This window comes from Curcuma longa, chromosome 4, assembly GCF_044706935.1.
Source record: "Curcuma longa cultivar G26 ecotype Majalengka, Jawa Barat chromosome 4, ITB_CL_G26_1.1, whole genome shotgun sequence".
Classification (NCBI taxonomy): domain Eukaryota; kingdom Viridiplantae; phylum Streptophyta; class Magnoliopsida; order Zingiberales; family Zingiberaceae; genus Curcuma; species Curcuma longa.
The window spans coordinates 3,768,387-3,784,724 of NC_133864.1; the positions used below are offsets into that span (position 1 = coordinate 3,768,387).

The following is a 16,338-nucleotide window of genomic DNA, read 5'->3' on the forward strand; positions in this document are numbered from 1 at the left end:
GAAGATTAGAGGAGAAGATTAGGGCAGACCGGCAGAGGAAGCGGAGGAGTCGGGAGTCGGGACTCCTCGGGACGGGAGTTGTTGGCTTGTTGCGGCGTGAGTGAGCGAGCGGAGAATGGTTTAGGGTTTTTTATTTTTTATTTTTAGCAACTTTACATTTAAGTCCATTAATTTTCGGTTTTTTCGGTTTAACCGAATAACAAAATTTAAAACCGAAACCGAACCGAAATAATCGATTTTTTAATAAAAAAATCGAAATTCCGAAATAACCGAACCGAAATTTTAAATTCGGTCGGTTCGGTCGGTTTATTCGGTTTAACCGAATTCTTGCTCAGCCCTAAACACGGCAGATGTATGAAGTGTTCTACGAATCAAACTTTCATTGTTTGGGAGCTCGGCCTACCTCTTCTTATCGCATCGTATCTTGAAGGGCCACGCTAAGTCTACCTTGTTACATACTCTCAAATCATCGAACCAACAATTGCTTCATACTCATCCTAGAGTCCACCCTCAAATCATAGGATAGCTCATGGAACCCCTCCTCACAATGCCTACTCAACAAAGTATACAAATCATCCTTGAAGGACAATGCCCATTGGCAAGCTTGGGTTGGCTAGCAGGACGAGAAAAAGATTTTTTTTTTCTTCAAAACTTAAAAATTAAAATGGAAAAATCAATGGACTTCAATCTGAATGGAAAAATCAATAGACTTTTATTTGACTTGCCTAATCCACTATCTAAATTTAAAATTTTTAATATTTTTTAATGGAATGAGGCCATGGAGTCAAGATATGTAATGTAATTGGATTACAAAAGAGGAGTCAAGATATGTAATCTGGATTACAAAGGAAATAGTATGTAATCCGATTACATTACAGATTCTATTTTTATCGTACCAAATATACCCTTCCATTTTATTAATAAAATTAATAATTTTATAAAATCAATAATTTATTAATTATAATTAATAATTAATTATTAATAAACTTAATTAAAATAATTAATAAAAGTATTAATAAAATAATAATTATTAATTATTAAAATAAGTATTAATAATTATAATTAATAAAATAATTAAAATAATAAAATTATTAATAATAATTATTAATAATTTAAATAAAAATTATTTATTATTATTATTAATTAATAAAATATTTATTAATTATTTTAATAATTTTTATTTTATAATTTTAATTAATAATTAATTATTAATAAAATTAATTAAAATAATTAATAAAAGTATTAATAAAATAATAATTAATAATTATTAAAATAAGTATTAATAATTATAATTAATAAAATAATAAAATTATTAATAATAATTATTAATAAAATAATAATTATTAATTATTAAAATAAGTATTAATAATTATAATTCATAAAATAATTAAAATATTAAAATTATTAATAATTATTATTAATAATTTAAATAAAAATTATTTATTATTATTATTATTAATTAATAAAATATTTATTAATTATTTTAATAATTTTTATTTTATAATTTTAATTAATTATTATTTAAACTAATTAATTATTTTAAAAATAAAAATAATTAATTAATTATTAATAATTAATTTTAAAAATTAATAGTTAATAATAAATTATTAATTATTAAAAATTATTAATTAATTTTAATTAGTAATTAATAAATATTTTAATAATTTTTATTTTTTATAATTAATAAAATTATTAAATAATTATTAATTTTATTAATAAAAATTATTAATTTTATTAATAATAAAAATTATTAATTATTAATAAAATAATTTATTTTAAAGATAATAAAAATAATCTTTATTATTACATTTATTTTTATTTTGTTTTAAAAATTAGGAGGGTATTATTGATATTTTATAATAATAAAAATTAGATTCCTTACTGAAAATAATGTACACCAAACACTGTAATGTAATCATTCTTGTAATCAAAGATTGCATGCATTCCTTCAACCAAACATAGTAATATAATCTTGATTACATTTCGTAAAATTTGCGATTTAAGTATGTGTATACCTTTCCCTTTGGCTTTCCAAATTCTTGCTTGAAATTTAATATTCCAAATAATATTAAATATAAATAACTGTTAAATCTAGCATATATATTTTTTTGATGTTTTAATAAACAGTATGAAATTAATAAAAATACAAGTATATGACTAGATTTCCGTTAAAATCCAAAGTTTGTTGAGTAAATTGCTAAATGTTCAAAATATTGCGGTAGGCACGTGCAAGACACGTGCGACGAGATGGAGTCGTCATGGCCGGTGGAGATCAGAACGCAAAAGCTTTCGCTTTTGATTCATGGCCGCAACGAAGCTGACACGCTCCTCACTCGCCTCCTCCTTTCTCCCCGCTGAATCCGATCTTGAAAAGCGAAAGGTCGGATTAAAAATGGCGAAGGGAATCTCTCGCCCCCTCAAAAAGGCGAAGGTGAGAACGCGAAGCGGCCATGGGCGCCACTTTACCGGGGCAAAGATCAAAAGTGGCTCCTTGCTCGCCAAGTTAAGCACAGCCTTGAATCCCCTTTTGCAGAGCTAGGGATTCCACTAAGGATCTCGCTATATAGCTTCAGGAGTTCCTCTTCCTGCTTCCATGGCCTCCGTGGCAAGGAAGCTGGTGGTGGAGGTGGTGGAAGCTCACGATTTGCTGCCCAAGGACGGGACTGGGTCTTCGAGTGCCTATGTGGTTGTTGATTTCGATGGGCAGCGGAGGAAGACGCAGACGGTGCTCCGGGATCTGAATCCGGCGTGGAATGAGGCCATGGAGTTCTTGCTAACTGGGCCCGTCGACTACGACCGGGAGCCGATCGAGGTTGAAGTCTACCACGATCGGCGCGCCGGGCCGAGCCGCCGGAATAATTTCCTGGGGCGGGTGAGGATCGACTCAAAGAAGGTGGTGAGGAAGGGGGAGGAGGCTGTCGTCAGCTTTCCGCTGGAGAAGAAGAGCTTCTTCAGCTGGGTTCGAGGTGAGATTGACCTGAAAATGTATTATGTCGACGAACCGGCACCTCCTGCGCCGCCAGAGAATCCGGCGGAGACGGGTGCTAATGAGGCGGAGGAGCCGCCGGTGGCTGATGCAGAGAAAGTGCTCGACGAAAAGCCTGAACCTGAAAAATCGCCGGAAGCTGCAGCTGCTGACGCCGAAAAGCCAGCTGAACCCGTTCCTCCGCCGAAACCAGCGGCGGAGAATGTTTCGGAGACGGTCGAAGCGAATCCGACGCCACAGCCGGCGAAGCCCAGCGCGGAAGAGTTCGCAGAGAAAGAGGCCGCCCCGAAGGTCGCCCCGCGGCTGAAGCAAATGGCTCCACCGCTGGTGCGGTCCCCGGAGGTCGCGGAGCGCTCCAAGTACGACCTGGTGGACAAGATGCAGTACCTCTTCGTCCGCGTCGTTCGAGGCCGAGCCCTCTCCAGCGGCGCGAAGCCGCACGTCCGGGTGGCTGCCTACGGCCGCCAAGTCAGCACGAGGATGTCGGCATTCTTCGAATGGAATCAGACCTTCGCCTTCATGCGCGACGCATCGGCAGCCGCCGCCGACCCCTCCTCCCTGGAGATCACCGTGTGGGATCTACCGCCGGAATCCGACGCCAACGACGAGGAGGATGAGCACTTCCTCGGCGGAGTGCGCTTCGACGTTTCGGAGGTCCCACTGCGGGACCCACCGGATAGCCCACTGGCCCCGCAGTGGTACCGCCTCGAGGGTTGTTCCCGCCGGTCCGGCGATCTCATGGTCGCAACCTGGATCGGTACCCAGGCAGATGAGTCGTTTCCCGACGCGTGGAAGGCCGACGCGCCCGCCCACGTCGGTTCCTGCTCCAAGGTTTACCACTCCCCCAAGCTGTGGTACCTCCGCGCCACCGTTATCGAGGCGCACGACGCCCTGGCGCCGTCGAACATGGACTACGCCGTCGCCGTCAAGGCCGCGCTCGGTTTCCAAGTGTTGAAGACGCGAAACGCCGTGAGCCGTAACGGCGCACCGCCGACGTGGAATCAGGACCTCCTTTTCGTGACAGCCGAGCCGTTCGGCGACGAACATAAGCTGGTTCTCTCCCTCGAGCTCCGCCACGAGAAGAAGGACGCCATCGCGCTCGGATCTGCCTCCATCCCCCTTTCCTCCGTCGAACGCCGTGTGGACGACAGGAAAGTGGCGTCCCGATGGCTTCACCTCCTGCCGGAGGCCGACGAGGCTCCAGCGAAAAAGGGGCGGGAGCCCGGCGTCGGCGGCCGCCTGCACGTGCGCTTGTGTCTCGACGGCGGCTACCACGTCTTCGAGGAGGCGCAACACTGTCAGAGCGATTTCCGGCCGTCTGCACGGCAGCTATGGCAACCGTCGGTGGGCGTCATCGAGCTCGGTATCATTGGCTGCAGGGGCCTCCTCCCCGTGCGCACCGTCGCCGGCAAGGGAACCACCGACCCGTACGCCGTGGCCAAGTTCGGGCCCAAATGGGCTCGAACCCGCACGGTCGCTGACAGCTTCGACCCGGCCTGGAACGAGCAGTACACGTGGCTCGTCTACGAACCATCCACGGTCCTCACCATCGCCGTCTTCGACGAATCTGAAGACGCCACGTCGCGCCCTATGGGAAAGGTTCGGATTCGGATCTCCACTCTGGAGACCGACCGGATCTATCGCGGATCCTACCCGCTGCTGCAGCTGCTTCCTTCCGGCGTCAAGCGAATGGGGGAGATTGAGCTCGCCGTGCGCTTCTCCCGCTCAGGCTCCACTCTTGATCTGCTCCACGTTTACTTCAAGCCCATTCTTCCGGCGATGCATCACCTCCGCCCGATACCGGCTGAGCAGAGAGAGTTCCTCCGCCTCGCGGCTGCGAGGATCGTCGCGACGCGCTTGGGGCGGTCCGAGCCATCGCTGCGGCGAGAGGTAGCGCTGTGGATGCTCGACGCGGCGGGGGATCCGCGTGGGTACAGCATGCGACGGGTCCGAGCCAATCGGTACCGGATCATGGCGGCGCTCTCGTGGGTCTCCGACGTGGTCAAGTGGGCAGAGGACATGCGGGCGTGGCGGAACCCGACGGCCACCGTGCTGGCGCACGGGGTGCTGGTGCTGCTAGTCTGGTACCCGGAGCTGGCCGCCCCGACGCTGATGGGACACGTGGCGGTGGTCGTGGTGTGGAGGCGACGGAGGCGCCTGAGAGAGCCGATGCCTCACCCGTGCCTGAGGGCCTCGCAGGCGGAGATGGTGGAGCGGGAGGAACTGGACGAAGAGTTCGACCCGGTGCCGAGCCTGCGGGGGTCGGATGTTGTTCGCGCCCGGTACAACAGGATGCGCGCGGTGGCGGCCTGGTTTCAGGCGATGCTGGGGGACGTAGCAGCGCAGGCGGAGCGGGTTCAGGCGCTGGTGACGTGGAGAGACCCACGGGCGACGGGAATGTTCGTGGCGCTGTGCTTCGTTGTGGCGGTGACGCTCTATGTGGTACCGGCGAGAATGACCGCAGTGGCGGCGGGATTTTACTACTTGAGACACCCAATGTTCAGGGACCGGTTGCCGTCGGCCGCCGTCAACTTCTTCCGGCGTCTTCCCTCGCTCGGTGAAAGAATTTTGTGAAGGAAAAATGATCTTGTTGAAAGACTCTTGTGAGCAGCCATTGATCTTTGGGCTGTCCTTGTATTTCTAAAATGTCTTCGAATGTTTATTAGTTTTTGTAAAATAACTTTTACAACTTTAATTAATCTTAAAACATCTCTTAAGATTTATATTTCAGTGTTAGTCTATTGAATTATTTGAATTATTCAAAATTTTTTATTTAATTAAAAGTTTAAAATAGTGATTTATAAAAGTGAAGGCCATCATAGTATTTTGCTCATTAGATAAACTCTTTGTAAAAAAGTGTAATCTGTCACTCAATAATCGCATACGATCGGTCGCATGATTATATATGAGAAGATAAATTGAAAAACTATAGTTGATCACGACGGAGGAGGTAATTGACTGATTAATGTCATTACAAAACTCTTCTGTAAAAAAAAATAGAATTCATCATCTTAGTGATCCTACATGGTCGATTTCACGATCATCTGTGAAAAAGTAAATCGAAGAATTATAATTAATCACGACGCATGAGAGGTCATTACATAAACTCCTCTTCAGCAACCCTTTCATATAAAAGTGTTTAAATGATTTTGAAATTTTAGAGGTGATTTTGGAAAAAGACAGTAACTTCGGAGGGTGAAAATGGAAAAAACTTCCAAATTCCAGAGAAGCGTATCCTTCCCGCAACTCGCCGCCAAAGTCGCAATAACTGTTTTTGATCGTCCCTCCGATTTGACCAGAGCATCTCTTTGTCGTTCGATCAGCCGGCTATAAAATGCTGCGGAAATCGGAAGCTCTCTCACTGCTACAAGCAGGGGGCCAGCCGCAGATGCGATGGAAGGGAAACTGGTGTTCGCCGTCAACGGGAAGCGCTTCGAGCTCGCCGAGGTCGATCCTTCCACTTCGTTGCTCGAGTTCTTGAGGACCCGGACTCGGTTCACGGGGCCCAAGCTTGGCTGCGGTGAAGGTAAAGATTTTCTCACTCATGCTGTTGTTGTTTTTGGGTTTCTGGAAGTGGTATTCTGGTTTGGTTCCTAAAAGTTCATCTTTTGCGATGGCTGGTTATTTGGATTCGTAAAGATGCTAATTTTCTGATTGGCCTTTGAACATTTCTACTGGTGAGTGAATCTTCATTTATTTTATTTTATGAGCGCCACTGATGTTTTGTTTCAACAAGTACTTTGATCTGATACCTGCCCATGGTCATTAACCTTTCTTCTGGAGCTTCGTTTTTCTTATAATTTCTCTGCTTCTGTAGTCGTTTGAGCAAGTGCATCTGCGTGCTCGTCCATTGAGGAAGTGCATCTACTTGTTTGATTCTTAATTATGTGTTATATGTGCATTCAATACCATGTAAAGATGACTGCTGCAGTGGTTGATTCTTAACGCATTTTAGAGGCATTTTATTTAAGAACTTTTGGCTCGACATTTTACTTAGTGTCTGGAAGTTGCCCCCTTTTTCTGCTGAGAAAATTTTGAATTACTTGGAGTAGCATGCCACCTAAATACTTGGATTTTGCAGCTCTAGTTTAATGCACATCTGCAATCTCATGGTTTAGGTGGATGTGGAGCGTGTGTTGTACTTCTTTCAACATATGATCCAGTTAGTGATCAAGTGAAGGACTTCAGTGTCAGTTCATGCCTTACTCTACTTTGCAGTATAAATTTGTGTTCCGTTACTACCACTGAGGGGCTTGGAAATAGTAGGGATGGCTTCCATCCAATTCATCAGAGATTTACAGGATTTCATGCATCCCAGTGTGGCTTTTGCACTCCAGGCATGTGTATGTCACTTTTCTCAGCTCTTACCAATGCAGACAAGACTAATAGGCCTGAGCCTCCAAATGGGTTATCAAAGATCACAAAACTTGAGGCGGAGAAGGCTATTGCCGGCAACCTTTGTCGGTGCACTGGTTATCGACCCATTGCAGATGTCTGCAGGAGCTTTGCAGCTGATGTTGATTTGGAAGATCTGGGTCTGAATACATTCTGGAAGAAGGGGGAAGATGCAATTGTCAGCAAGTTGCCTAGTCACAACCGAGGAAAAATCTGCACTTTTCCTGACTTCTTAAAATCTGTGGTCAAAACATCTTTAGATACTTTGATGAATGGAAATAATACAAACTTTCTAGAGTCTCAGTGGTACCGACCTACTAGCTTCGAGGGGTTGTATCAAGTCCTGAATTCTAATGCATTCATTGGGAGCCGTACAAAACTGGTCGTCGGAAACACTGGATCTGGTGTGTACAAAGAGAACAACCTATATGATAAATATATTGATCTCAAAGGGATACCAGAGCTCTCAGTGATCAAAAGGGATCACACAGGTATTTCATTTGGAGCAGCTGTAACAATTTCCAGGGCTATTGAAATGCTAAAAGAAAATGCTGATAGTGTGCCTTCAGCTGAAAAAATGGTCTTTAATAAGATTGCTGATCATTTGGATAAGGTAGCTTCACCGTTTGTTAGAAATATGGCAAGCTTGGGAGGCAATCTGATCATGGCACAAAAATATCAATTTGCTTCAGATGTTACTACTATACTTCTAGCTGCTGGATCAACTGTTTGTGTTTGGACGGCTTCAGATAGGCGGATTCTTTCTCTGGAGGATTTTTTAGGGTGGCCTCCATTAGATGAGAAAACCATACTTGTGAGCATACTTATTCCTTCGATTTCCATGGTGGAGTTATCTTACGGTACTGACCAGCACAGTGTTTCTTCACATAGAAGTGAATCCAATATCATATTTGAAACATATAGAGCAGCTCCACGCCCCCTAGGGAATGCTGTTTCATACTTAAATTCTGCTTTTTTGGCTCATGTTTCTTCTGATAAGATTACTGGGAATACTGTTTTACTATATCTACATTTGGCTTTTGGGGCTTATGGAACTGAACATGCCATCAGAGCTAGGAAAGTTGAGAAATTTTTGGTGGGTAAAGAACTAGAAGTCTCAGTTTTGCTGGAAGCTATTAAATTACTCAAAGAAACCATCATACCAAAGCAAGGCACTCCCCATTCAAGCTATAGATCAAGTTTGGCGGTTGCTTTTCTGTTCAAATTTCTTCAACCACTATCTAAAGACTTGGCTGTGCATGAGAACAATTATCATGACAATGCTTCTGGTGTTGCTGTAATCACTGAACATCCTAATGAAAATTTCAACAGGCATTCTGATTTATCACATCATGAGGCATCAAACTCTGAACTATTTAACAGTTCCTGTGTTCTCTTGTCCTCAAATCAGATGATTCAGTATGGCAAGGAATATCATCCAGTTGGTGTGCCTATCAAAAAAGTTGGGGCTGAAATTCAAACCTCTGGTATGTTTTACATCATTCTCTTTTTGTAGTTGGAATTTTCATCATTTACATTTTTTAGCTTATGCTATTTCTGTTAAATATTTTCAATCATTTTAAAAAATTTTTAATTTGTTTTTCATAATATGGTTGTCTGGATATTTTTGAGAGATAAATAGTTACACTCTCGAGGAACAAACCAAAATCAGCGAAAAAGAGTTACCAATACAGGAAGGATGAAGCCAACCAGTGAGATTATTATACCAAGGTCAAAATGTCAAGTCCACTGAAAGTATTTCTAACAATCTGGTTGTTTCTTAAGCTCCAACAACACGAAGTCCATCCCATAGCTGATGGGAAAATTTCACTTAGAAGTGGGGTTGAAATTTGGAATTCAAGTCATTTGAGGGATAAAAAACTGTGGGGAATGTATTTTAGTTGTATTCTATTGGTGAGAGAATTCCAATCATGCATAACAAAGAAACATTAACCGTACAGCTGATGAGTATCCTCTGAGTCAGAGTTGCACAACACACAATTTTTCTCTGACAACAAACCTCTAAATCGGAGGGAAGCTGCATTTGAGAGATATTAATTGATCAATATCCTGTGGAAAATTTTGATGAATAGGAGCTTCGTTCATTACCAACGTAACTGCAGTAGGTTTCCTAGATGGTTGAGAATTATCTGGTAATTTCCTACTTCATCAGAGATTTGCCAGCTTCATACTTGAGCTTTGCATGTTAAATTGTTTGCTGGAGTTTGATAAGTTACGAATAGGTCCTTTAAACTGAGGTGTCATTATACTGGAGAAACTAATGAAAACAGTTTACAACTAGAGGCTTGGGGGTGCGCCACAGCAAAGTAGATATGAATAAGAGGGAAGGCTAGTTGTAGAAGGTCATTTCTGTTCAAGGTTATCATCTTCAAAGATCAAACACAAATGGTTACGTGTTCTTGTCTAGTTGTCTTAACTAAGATTGCTGATATAGTGCGGTGTTGAAAATTTGTAGGGGATATGCTGATATTCCTGATGGTAGGAATATCATGAAATCATGTTCCTGACTTTTACAATTCCAAATAATTTTTAGTTACCAAATACAAGATTTAAATTTTCATACTTGGTGTGTAAGAAAACAAAGTGCCCTTTATTTTTAACATCTCTATAATTTGTTTCTTTTGTTATTGACATTGGATAGTTTGGTAACACTTCAAATTGCATCATTTTTTATTTGAAGGATCCATTTTACCATATATTAAGCAGCTAATGGCCATTAGTTTTGCTAAATCTTATGCCCAAACCAGGTGAAGCGATATATGTGGATGATATTCCTTCTCCAAAGGACTGCCTATACGGTGCATTTGTATACAGCACACATCCTTTAGCTCGTATAGAGAGTATTAAGTTCAACCCTACATTGGCATCAGAGAAGATCATCACCTATATTGGTGTCAATGATATTCCACCTGGTGGCAAAAATGTTGGATCTGGCACTATGTTTGGCACTGAACCTTTATTTGCTGACTCTCTGACTGAATGTGCTGGTCAACCTCTTGGCCTTGTGGTATTTCCATCCTTCCACCATTTTGACTTATGTTTTGTGTTCTTCATGTTGGAAATATATACATTCCTAGAAATTACATCTAATTTTTAGGGAGCTTTAGGTTGCAGAAACACAGAGATATGCCAATATGGCTGCTAAACAGGCAAATGTGCAATATTCCACTGAAAATTTAGAAGCTCCAATTCTAACTGTTGAAGATGCAGTCAGAAGATTGAGTTTCTTTGATATCCCTCCATTTTTATATCCTCAAAATGTTGGAAACCTATCTGAAGGAATGACAGAAGCTGAACACAAAATTCTATCAGCAGAGGTGATTTTATATTATCATGAATATTTTTTTACTGGACCAACATAAATGCTGACTGTGTCATCTTCGTGTTGAGATTGTGAGTTTAATGCAGACTTATATTTGAGTCTTTTAATTGGGTTTACTTTTAAACAATTTATTTTACTATTTTGCTTGTCAAACTACAACTCTTTGGAGTCTGGACCACCCCCATGGCAGAAGTCCATGGCGCATGCATGTTAATCATCTACTTCTAATTAAGGCATATCCTCAATTAGATGCATGATAAATTGGAGAAGATGCCTATTCATAATGCAGTTTGTGGGATAAAATAAAAATGATGACTTTTGACTATTGGGTTTTATCCTAAGCTCTAATGTTAAGGATCAATATTCTTTGACGGAAGGTGAATAGCCTACCATTTCTCAGCTAGATTGTAGCTACAAAAGTGTTAAGTTCATTGAAAAGTTCTGATGTGTTGTAATGTGTCATGTGCATTTGGAAAGTTTTACTTTTTGGGGTAAAACTAAGGTATTTGGAAAGTTTTGTATTTTTGGGTGGTAAAACTAAGGATATACTAAAAAAGAATTATTCTTTTTGCTGGCAATATTTTTTAATGCTTCAAACTTATCTTTTTCTTCAATTAAATGTCACGGTTATATGCAGGTTAAACTTGGTTCACAATACTATTTTTACATGGAAACACAAACAGCTCTTGCCATACCAGACGAAGATAATTGCATTGTGGTTTATAGTTCAACTCAATGTCCAGAGACTGCACAGGGTTTGATCGCACAATGTCTTGGAATTCCTGATCACAATGTTCGTGTTATAACTAGAAGAGTTGGAGGAGGTTTTGGTGGGAAAGCTGTACGGGCGATTCCTGTGAGCATCATAATCTATATTTATCAATTATTCGAGTCTCTTATGCATTGATTTGGTTTGCTTTAAATTTTCGCCACACATATTTGGAATGATTAGTGTGAGACACTATATTATGATGCCTTTCCCACTTAAAATACACCAAGTAGGAATTTAGCTTTCGATAAAAAGCTTGTTTGCACTATCAATTTGTATGTTCTTGTTTGGTTGATGATTATCTATCAGGTATCACCTAGTTTGCAGAGGACACTTCTCTAATCCTTTATTGAATATGAAATATCATGAGAAGTGAGAGCTAAAGAGAATAGCCAAATCCATGGTATCTGTTTACTGGAACATGACCATATGCTTTAAAGCGTGTATCTGAATTATGGTATATTTGTTGTGTTAAAATGACTTCCTCCCCAATTCTTTGTTATGTGTGGTATTTGGTTAAGTTGTCTAATAATTATTCTTGTGCAAGTTAAAATAATTCAAACAATATATCTTGTTACTATCACTGGATGTTTCATTCATTTGATTATGACTCCCAAAACAAATCATTCAATGAATCTATAAACAAATTTCTGAATTGTGTTCTATCTAATTCATCTTTAAATACTCTAAAAAGTTGATATTCTGATGTTTAGGTTGCAACAGCATGTGCTCTGGCCGCATATAAATTACAGCGTCCTGTTAGGATGTACCTTGATCGCCAAACAGATATGGTTATGACTGGAGGACGACATCCAATGAAAATAAATTATTCTGTTGGTTTCAAGTCCGATGGGAAGATTACAGCTTTGCACATAGATCTACTAATTAATGCAGGCATAACAAAAGATGTTAGCCCATCTATCCCATATAGTGTGGTAGGAACTCTAAGGAAATACAACTGGGGTGCTCTCTCATTCGATATCAAAGTCTGTCGGACAAATCTTTCTAGTAAATCAGCTATGAGGGCTCCAGGAGAAGCACAGGGATCTTTTATTGCTGAAACAGTTATTGAACATGTAGCAGCATTCCTCTCTATGGATGCCAATCTTGTGAGAAATAAGAATTTGCATACTTACAAAAGCATTAAGATGTTTTATGGAAGCAGTGCTGGAGAAACCCCTGAATATACATTACCTGCTATAGTTGATGAATTGATTTCATCAACAAGCTATTTTAATCGCCTTGCAATGGTCCGGCACTTCAACTTTTGCAATAAATGGAGAAAACGTGGAATTTCCTGGGTACCCATTGTACACCAGGTTACACTAAGGCCAACTCCAGGGAAAGTATCAATTCTAAATGACAGTTCGATTGTCGTTGAAGTTGGAGGAATTGAGTTAGGACAGGGACTGTGGACAAAGGTGAAGCAGATTACGGCATTTGGACTTGGCCAACTCTTGGAAGGTGGAAGCCAAAAGCTTTTGGACAGGGTACGGATTATTCAAGCTGATACTCTTAGTTTGATTCAGGGAGGCTGGACTGCTGGGAGCACTACATCTGAATCAAGTTGTGAAGCAGTTCGTCTCTCATGCAGTATTCTAGTCGACAGACTGAAGTCTCTCAAGCAAAGTTTAGAAGAAAAAACTAGTTCAGTCTCATGGGAGACACTAATTTCCCAGGTGTACATCTAAACCCTATAAATAAATGCACATTTTCTCATTTTCCATATTTTGTTTGTTCCATTGTTAGTTATCACATATCTGTTATCAGTAGCTAAAGTGATTTCCCTAATTCATATATGAGGTATCTGAGTCAAACTATTTTCTATCTTCATTTCATGGATGCAACAATGCTTTGTGTTCCTTCCTAACAACCCAATGAACAAAATGCAATGAAATGGAAGCAAGATGCTAGTTTCTGGCTCTAATTTTATAGTTTAAACCATCACAATTTCATTTTTTCATGCATGGTTAATCACCTTCTTTATTTGCAGGCAAGTATGCAAGGTGTAAACTTGTCAGCAAGCACTTATTGGGTTCCTGGCACTGATTCTATGCAATATCTAAATTATGGAGCTGCTACAAGTGAGGTAACTGTATCGACGTTGCACACACAGTTGGTGATTTCTTGGCTTGCGACTTACAATTTGTGGTTCTATTGTAGGTAGAGGTTGATATTGCTACAGGAGCCACTACGATTATCCGTTCTGATCTGATATATGACTGTGGACAGAGCTTGAATCCAGCTGTGGATATGGGCCAGGTTTATTCTGCTGGTTGCATTCTTTTTCTTATTTATCCTTTGTTATTAATCTCGGAGCAAATTACAATATGACAATTAGCCAAACTTTATAGGTGCCAAGATAAGAATCTTTGTAATCCGAAGATTGGATTATCTTTGTGGATTATCTCGGAGCAAAACTTGGTTTTTTATAAAATGAAAGAAAACAAATTAAAGATGGTATGAATATCTGTAGACTACCAATAGATTCGTAGTTACGCAAGTTGAAATGATTTAGAGTTGAAGGTAGAGATATGACAGAGGGAGAACCAAAAAAAACTTAGTAAATGTACTAAAAGGATTAAGAGATAAGAATATTATTGTTGATGTAAGTCACATGGAGTTTAATGAAGGAACAAGATTGATGTAGCCAATCCAATTAGCCAGGAGCAAGATTGATCTAGTAAATAAATCTCAAAACTAAACAAGCCGCGTGTAACTAAACTCTTTATTCCTAATGACATGATGTTAACTTCAAACTGATCCTGGATTAGTATGATCCGACATTAATCTTTGCCTCTCTTCTGGCAGATTGAAGGTGCCTTTGTTCAAGGAATTGGTTTCTTTATGTATGAAGAAGTTGTGGAAAATTCAGATGGTTTGGTGGTCTCAGATGGTACTTGGACATACAAGATCCCCACCCTCGACACAATCCCGAAGCACTTCAATGTTAAATTGTTGAGCAGTGGGCATCACCAAAAGCGTGTTCTCTCCTCCAAGGGTACGAATCCACATTTTGAATTATATCGCTTTGAAACTCTATTTGTTTTCCTCTATTGATTTTTCGTTTATCTGAAAATTGAGATTACTTTGCAACAAGGCTTAAGATACCATTCTGTGCTTGAAATGCAGTTGCCTATAGGAATGGTTCTCTTGTGTTGAGATCATATTAAATGTGTTTCAATCTATAGTCCTCTTTAGCTTAGTTTGGTTATCTCAAATAAAAGTCTATAACAATTAGAAAGTCATTTGAATTAAAATTTTGATGAAACAAAACAAAATTATAAAAATACAAAAAACATCTCAACTCTAGCTAAAGGGTATCTCGACTAAAGGTTATACCTTTCGAATACCAAAGTGAGTCTTGTGCATAAGACGAGAATTAATTCTTGTAGCCTTCTAGTAAAATCTAACTCATAACTTTTAAGATCCAAATTAAATAATTTTAAAATATTTGATATTGCAACTGATTTCTCTACATGATTATAAATATATCTTGATTAATTACAAAAAGCTAAACTTGGACTAGCTTAACTAAAATTGGATTATTATTATATTTCTCCATCTTTTGTGTTTCTTCTCTTTGCGAATGCTAATGTTTGTTTGGTACTTATCTTCCTAACTCTCCTTATTGGGGTTTTCTCCTCCTGTGACTAGCATACGAAATCGAAGGATATGTCATGGAAAAATAATCATCAAATCTTGATTAGTGTCGAATGGTACTGAACAAAAGGAGTGTCAAATGGTATTGCATGAAAAGGTTATTCTTATAGAGACCATTAAACTATCCCAACACCGATAATATAGAGACCACTAAAACTATTTGAGCATGGATAATATAGTTACATTTACCAGTGCTGTTACAGGATCGTAGTCTGCGTCAATACAATATGGTGTTAGTCTACTATCTAAACTATATATTTTGTCCGTGTTAACGATTGATACCGGTACATTTGAAGTTGAAACTATGTTCTACCTGAACTTCCACCTAACGCAGTAACTGGAAAAAAATGGTAGTTTGAATGTTGATAAGGATCTTGCAAACCATAGAAATCCAAATAATACATAGAAACACAAATAAATACTCTCACCCTATTATATTCAATACTTTGGCGGCTGAAGGGCATTGTTGTATTCCCCTTCTCAACCTATGATTTAAGATTCATTCGGATAAATATTTATTCGACGATTTGGCTTATGCTAATTAAGACAGCTCCTGTATTGACTCGACTATGACACTTCACTCTACTCTAACTCATATGCATTCAGTTTATGCATACCATTATTATGTTTGTTGATAACTAGTCCAGTAAACAGCTGATAAATTTCTTATTGCAGCTTCTGAAAGCCAGTAAACAGCTGAGAACCACCTTTGCTTTTAGCAGTTTCAGTTCATTGCGCGACAAGAGAAGCTATAAGAGCCGCTCGAACTGAGTTCTCCACCGACGACACTAAAAGTTCTGCATTGGCCTTTCAATTTGATGTTCCTGCAACCATGCCTGTGGTGAAGGAGCTATGTGGACTAAACAATGTGGAGAAATACTTGGAAACCTTCATAACTACTCGGCAACCTAAGGATGCCTAACAAATTCTAGGTACACTTCTTGAAGCTAGTTTTCGGCATTCAGAATCTGATATACTACACGGAAATTCTCGTGCCCCTTCGCTCGGTTATGAGTAGTTACAAGATGATATCTGCGGATACTATTTCGCAGAGCTGAGTTCAGTCAATTAACCTAAAGATGATAGGAAGGAAAGGCAAACCATAAAGGGTTTTGAAGAAGGATTCAAGCAGCAAAACTACATGATCTTCAAGAGCAGTGTTGTTGTGTTTTTTTTTTGGGC

General features: G+C 39.9%; 3 protein-coding genes across 3 annotated transcripts; all 3 read left to right on the plus strand.

The window, feature by feature from the left end:
• The first annotated feature begins 2,346 nt into the window (after nucleotides 1-2,346).
• Nucleotides 2,347-5,709, plus strand: LOC141828129 (multiple C2 domain and transmembrane region protein 16). Its single transcript, XM_074715500.1, has one exon. It carries the CDS (start codon nucleotides 2,594-2,596, stop codon nucleotides 5,558-5,560), a length of 2,967 nt encoding a protein of 988 aa, XP_074571601.1. The 5' UTR covers nucleotides 2,347-2,593; the 3' UTR covers nucleotides 5,561-5,709.
• A 664-nt stretch (nucleotides 5,710-6,373) lies between these two features.
• On the plus strand, nucleotides 6,374-14,362 carry LOC141828128 (indole-3-acetaldehyde oxidase-like). The gene is made up of 9 exons (XM_074715499.1): nucleotides 6,374-6,512; nucleotides 7,105-8,868; nucleotides 10,150-10,409; nucleotides 10,510-10,719; nucleotides 11,362-11,580; nucleotides 12,207-13,172; nucleotides 13,487-13,582; nucleotides 13,657-13,768; nucleotides 14,305-14,362. The coding sequence occupies exons 1-9, from the start codon at nucleotides 6,380-6,382 to the stop codon at nucleotides 14,307-14,309; spliced, it is 3,765 nt and encodes a 1,254-aa protein (XP_074571600.1). The 5' UTR covers nucleotides 6,374-6,379; the 3' UTR covers nucleotides 14,310-14,362.
• Nucleotides 14,341-16,078, plus strand: LOC141826925 (indole-3-acetaldehyde oxidase-like). The gene is made up of 2 exons (XM_074714246.1): nucleotides 14,341-14,494; nucleotides 15,879-16,078. Exons 1-2 carry the CDS (start codon nucleotides 14,341-14,343, stop codon nucleotides 16,076-16,078), a joined length of 354 nt encoding a protein of 117 aa, XP_074570347.1.
• The last annotated feature ends 260 nt before the right edge of the window (nucleotides 16,079-16,338 follow it).

Coding starts and splice junctions, on each gene's coding strand:
- LOC141828129 (XM_074715500.1), top strand. CDS start 2,594: ATGGCCTCCGTGGCAAGGAAGCTGGTGGTGGAGGTGGTGGAAGCTCAC.
- LOC141826925 (XM_074714246.1), top strand. CDS start 14,341: ATGTATGAAGAAGTTGTGGAAAATTCAGATGGTTTGGTGGTCTCAGAT. Junction 14,495..15,878: donor GCGTGTTCTCTCCTCCAAGG/GTACGAATCCAC, acceptor TGCTTTTAGCAG/TTTCAGTTCATTGCGCGACA.
- LOC141828128 (XM_074715499.1), top strand. CDS start 6,380: ATGGAAGGGAAACTGGTGTTCGCCGTCAACGGGAAGCGCTTCGAGCTC. Junction 10,410..10,509: donor GTCAACCTCTTGGCCTTGTG/GTATTTCCATCC, acceptor AGGGAGCTTTAG/GTTGCAGAAACACAGAGATA. Junction 13,583..13,656: donor ATGGAGCTGCTACAAGTGAG/GTAACTGTATCG, acceptor GTTCTATTGTAG/GTAGAGGTTGATATTGCTAC.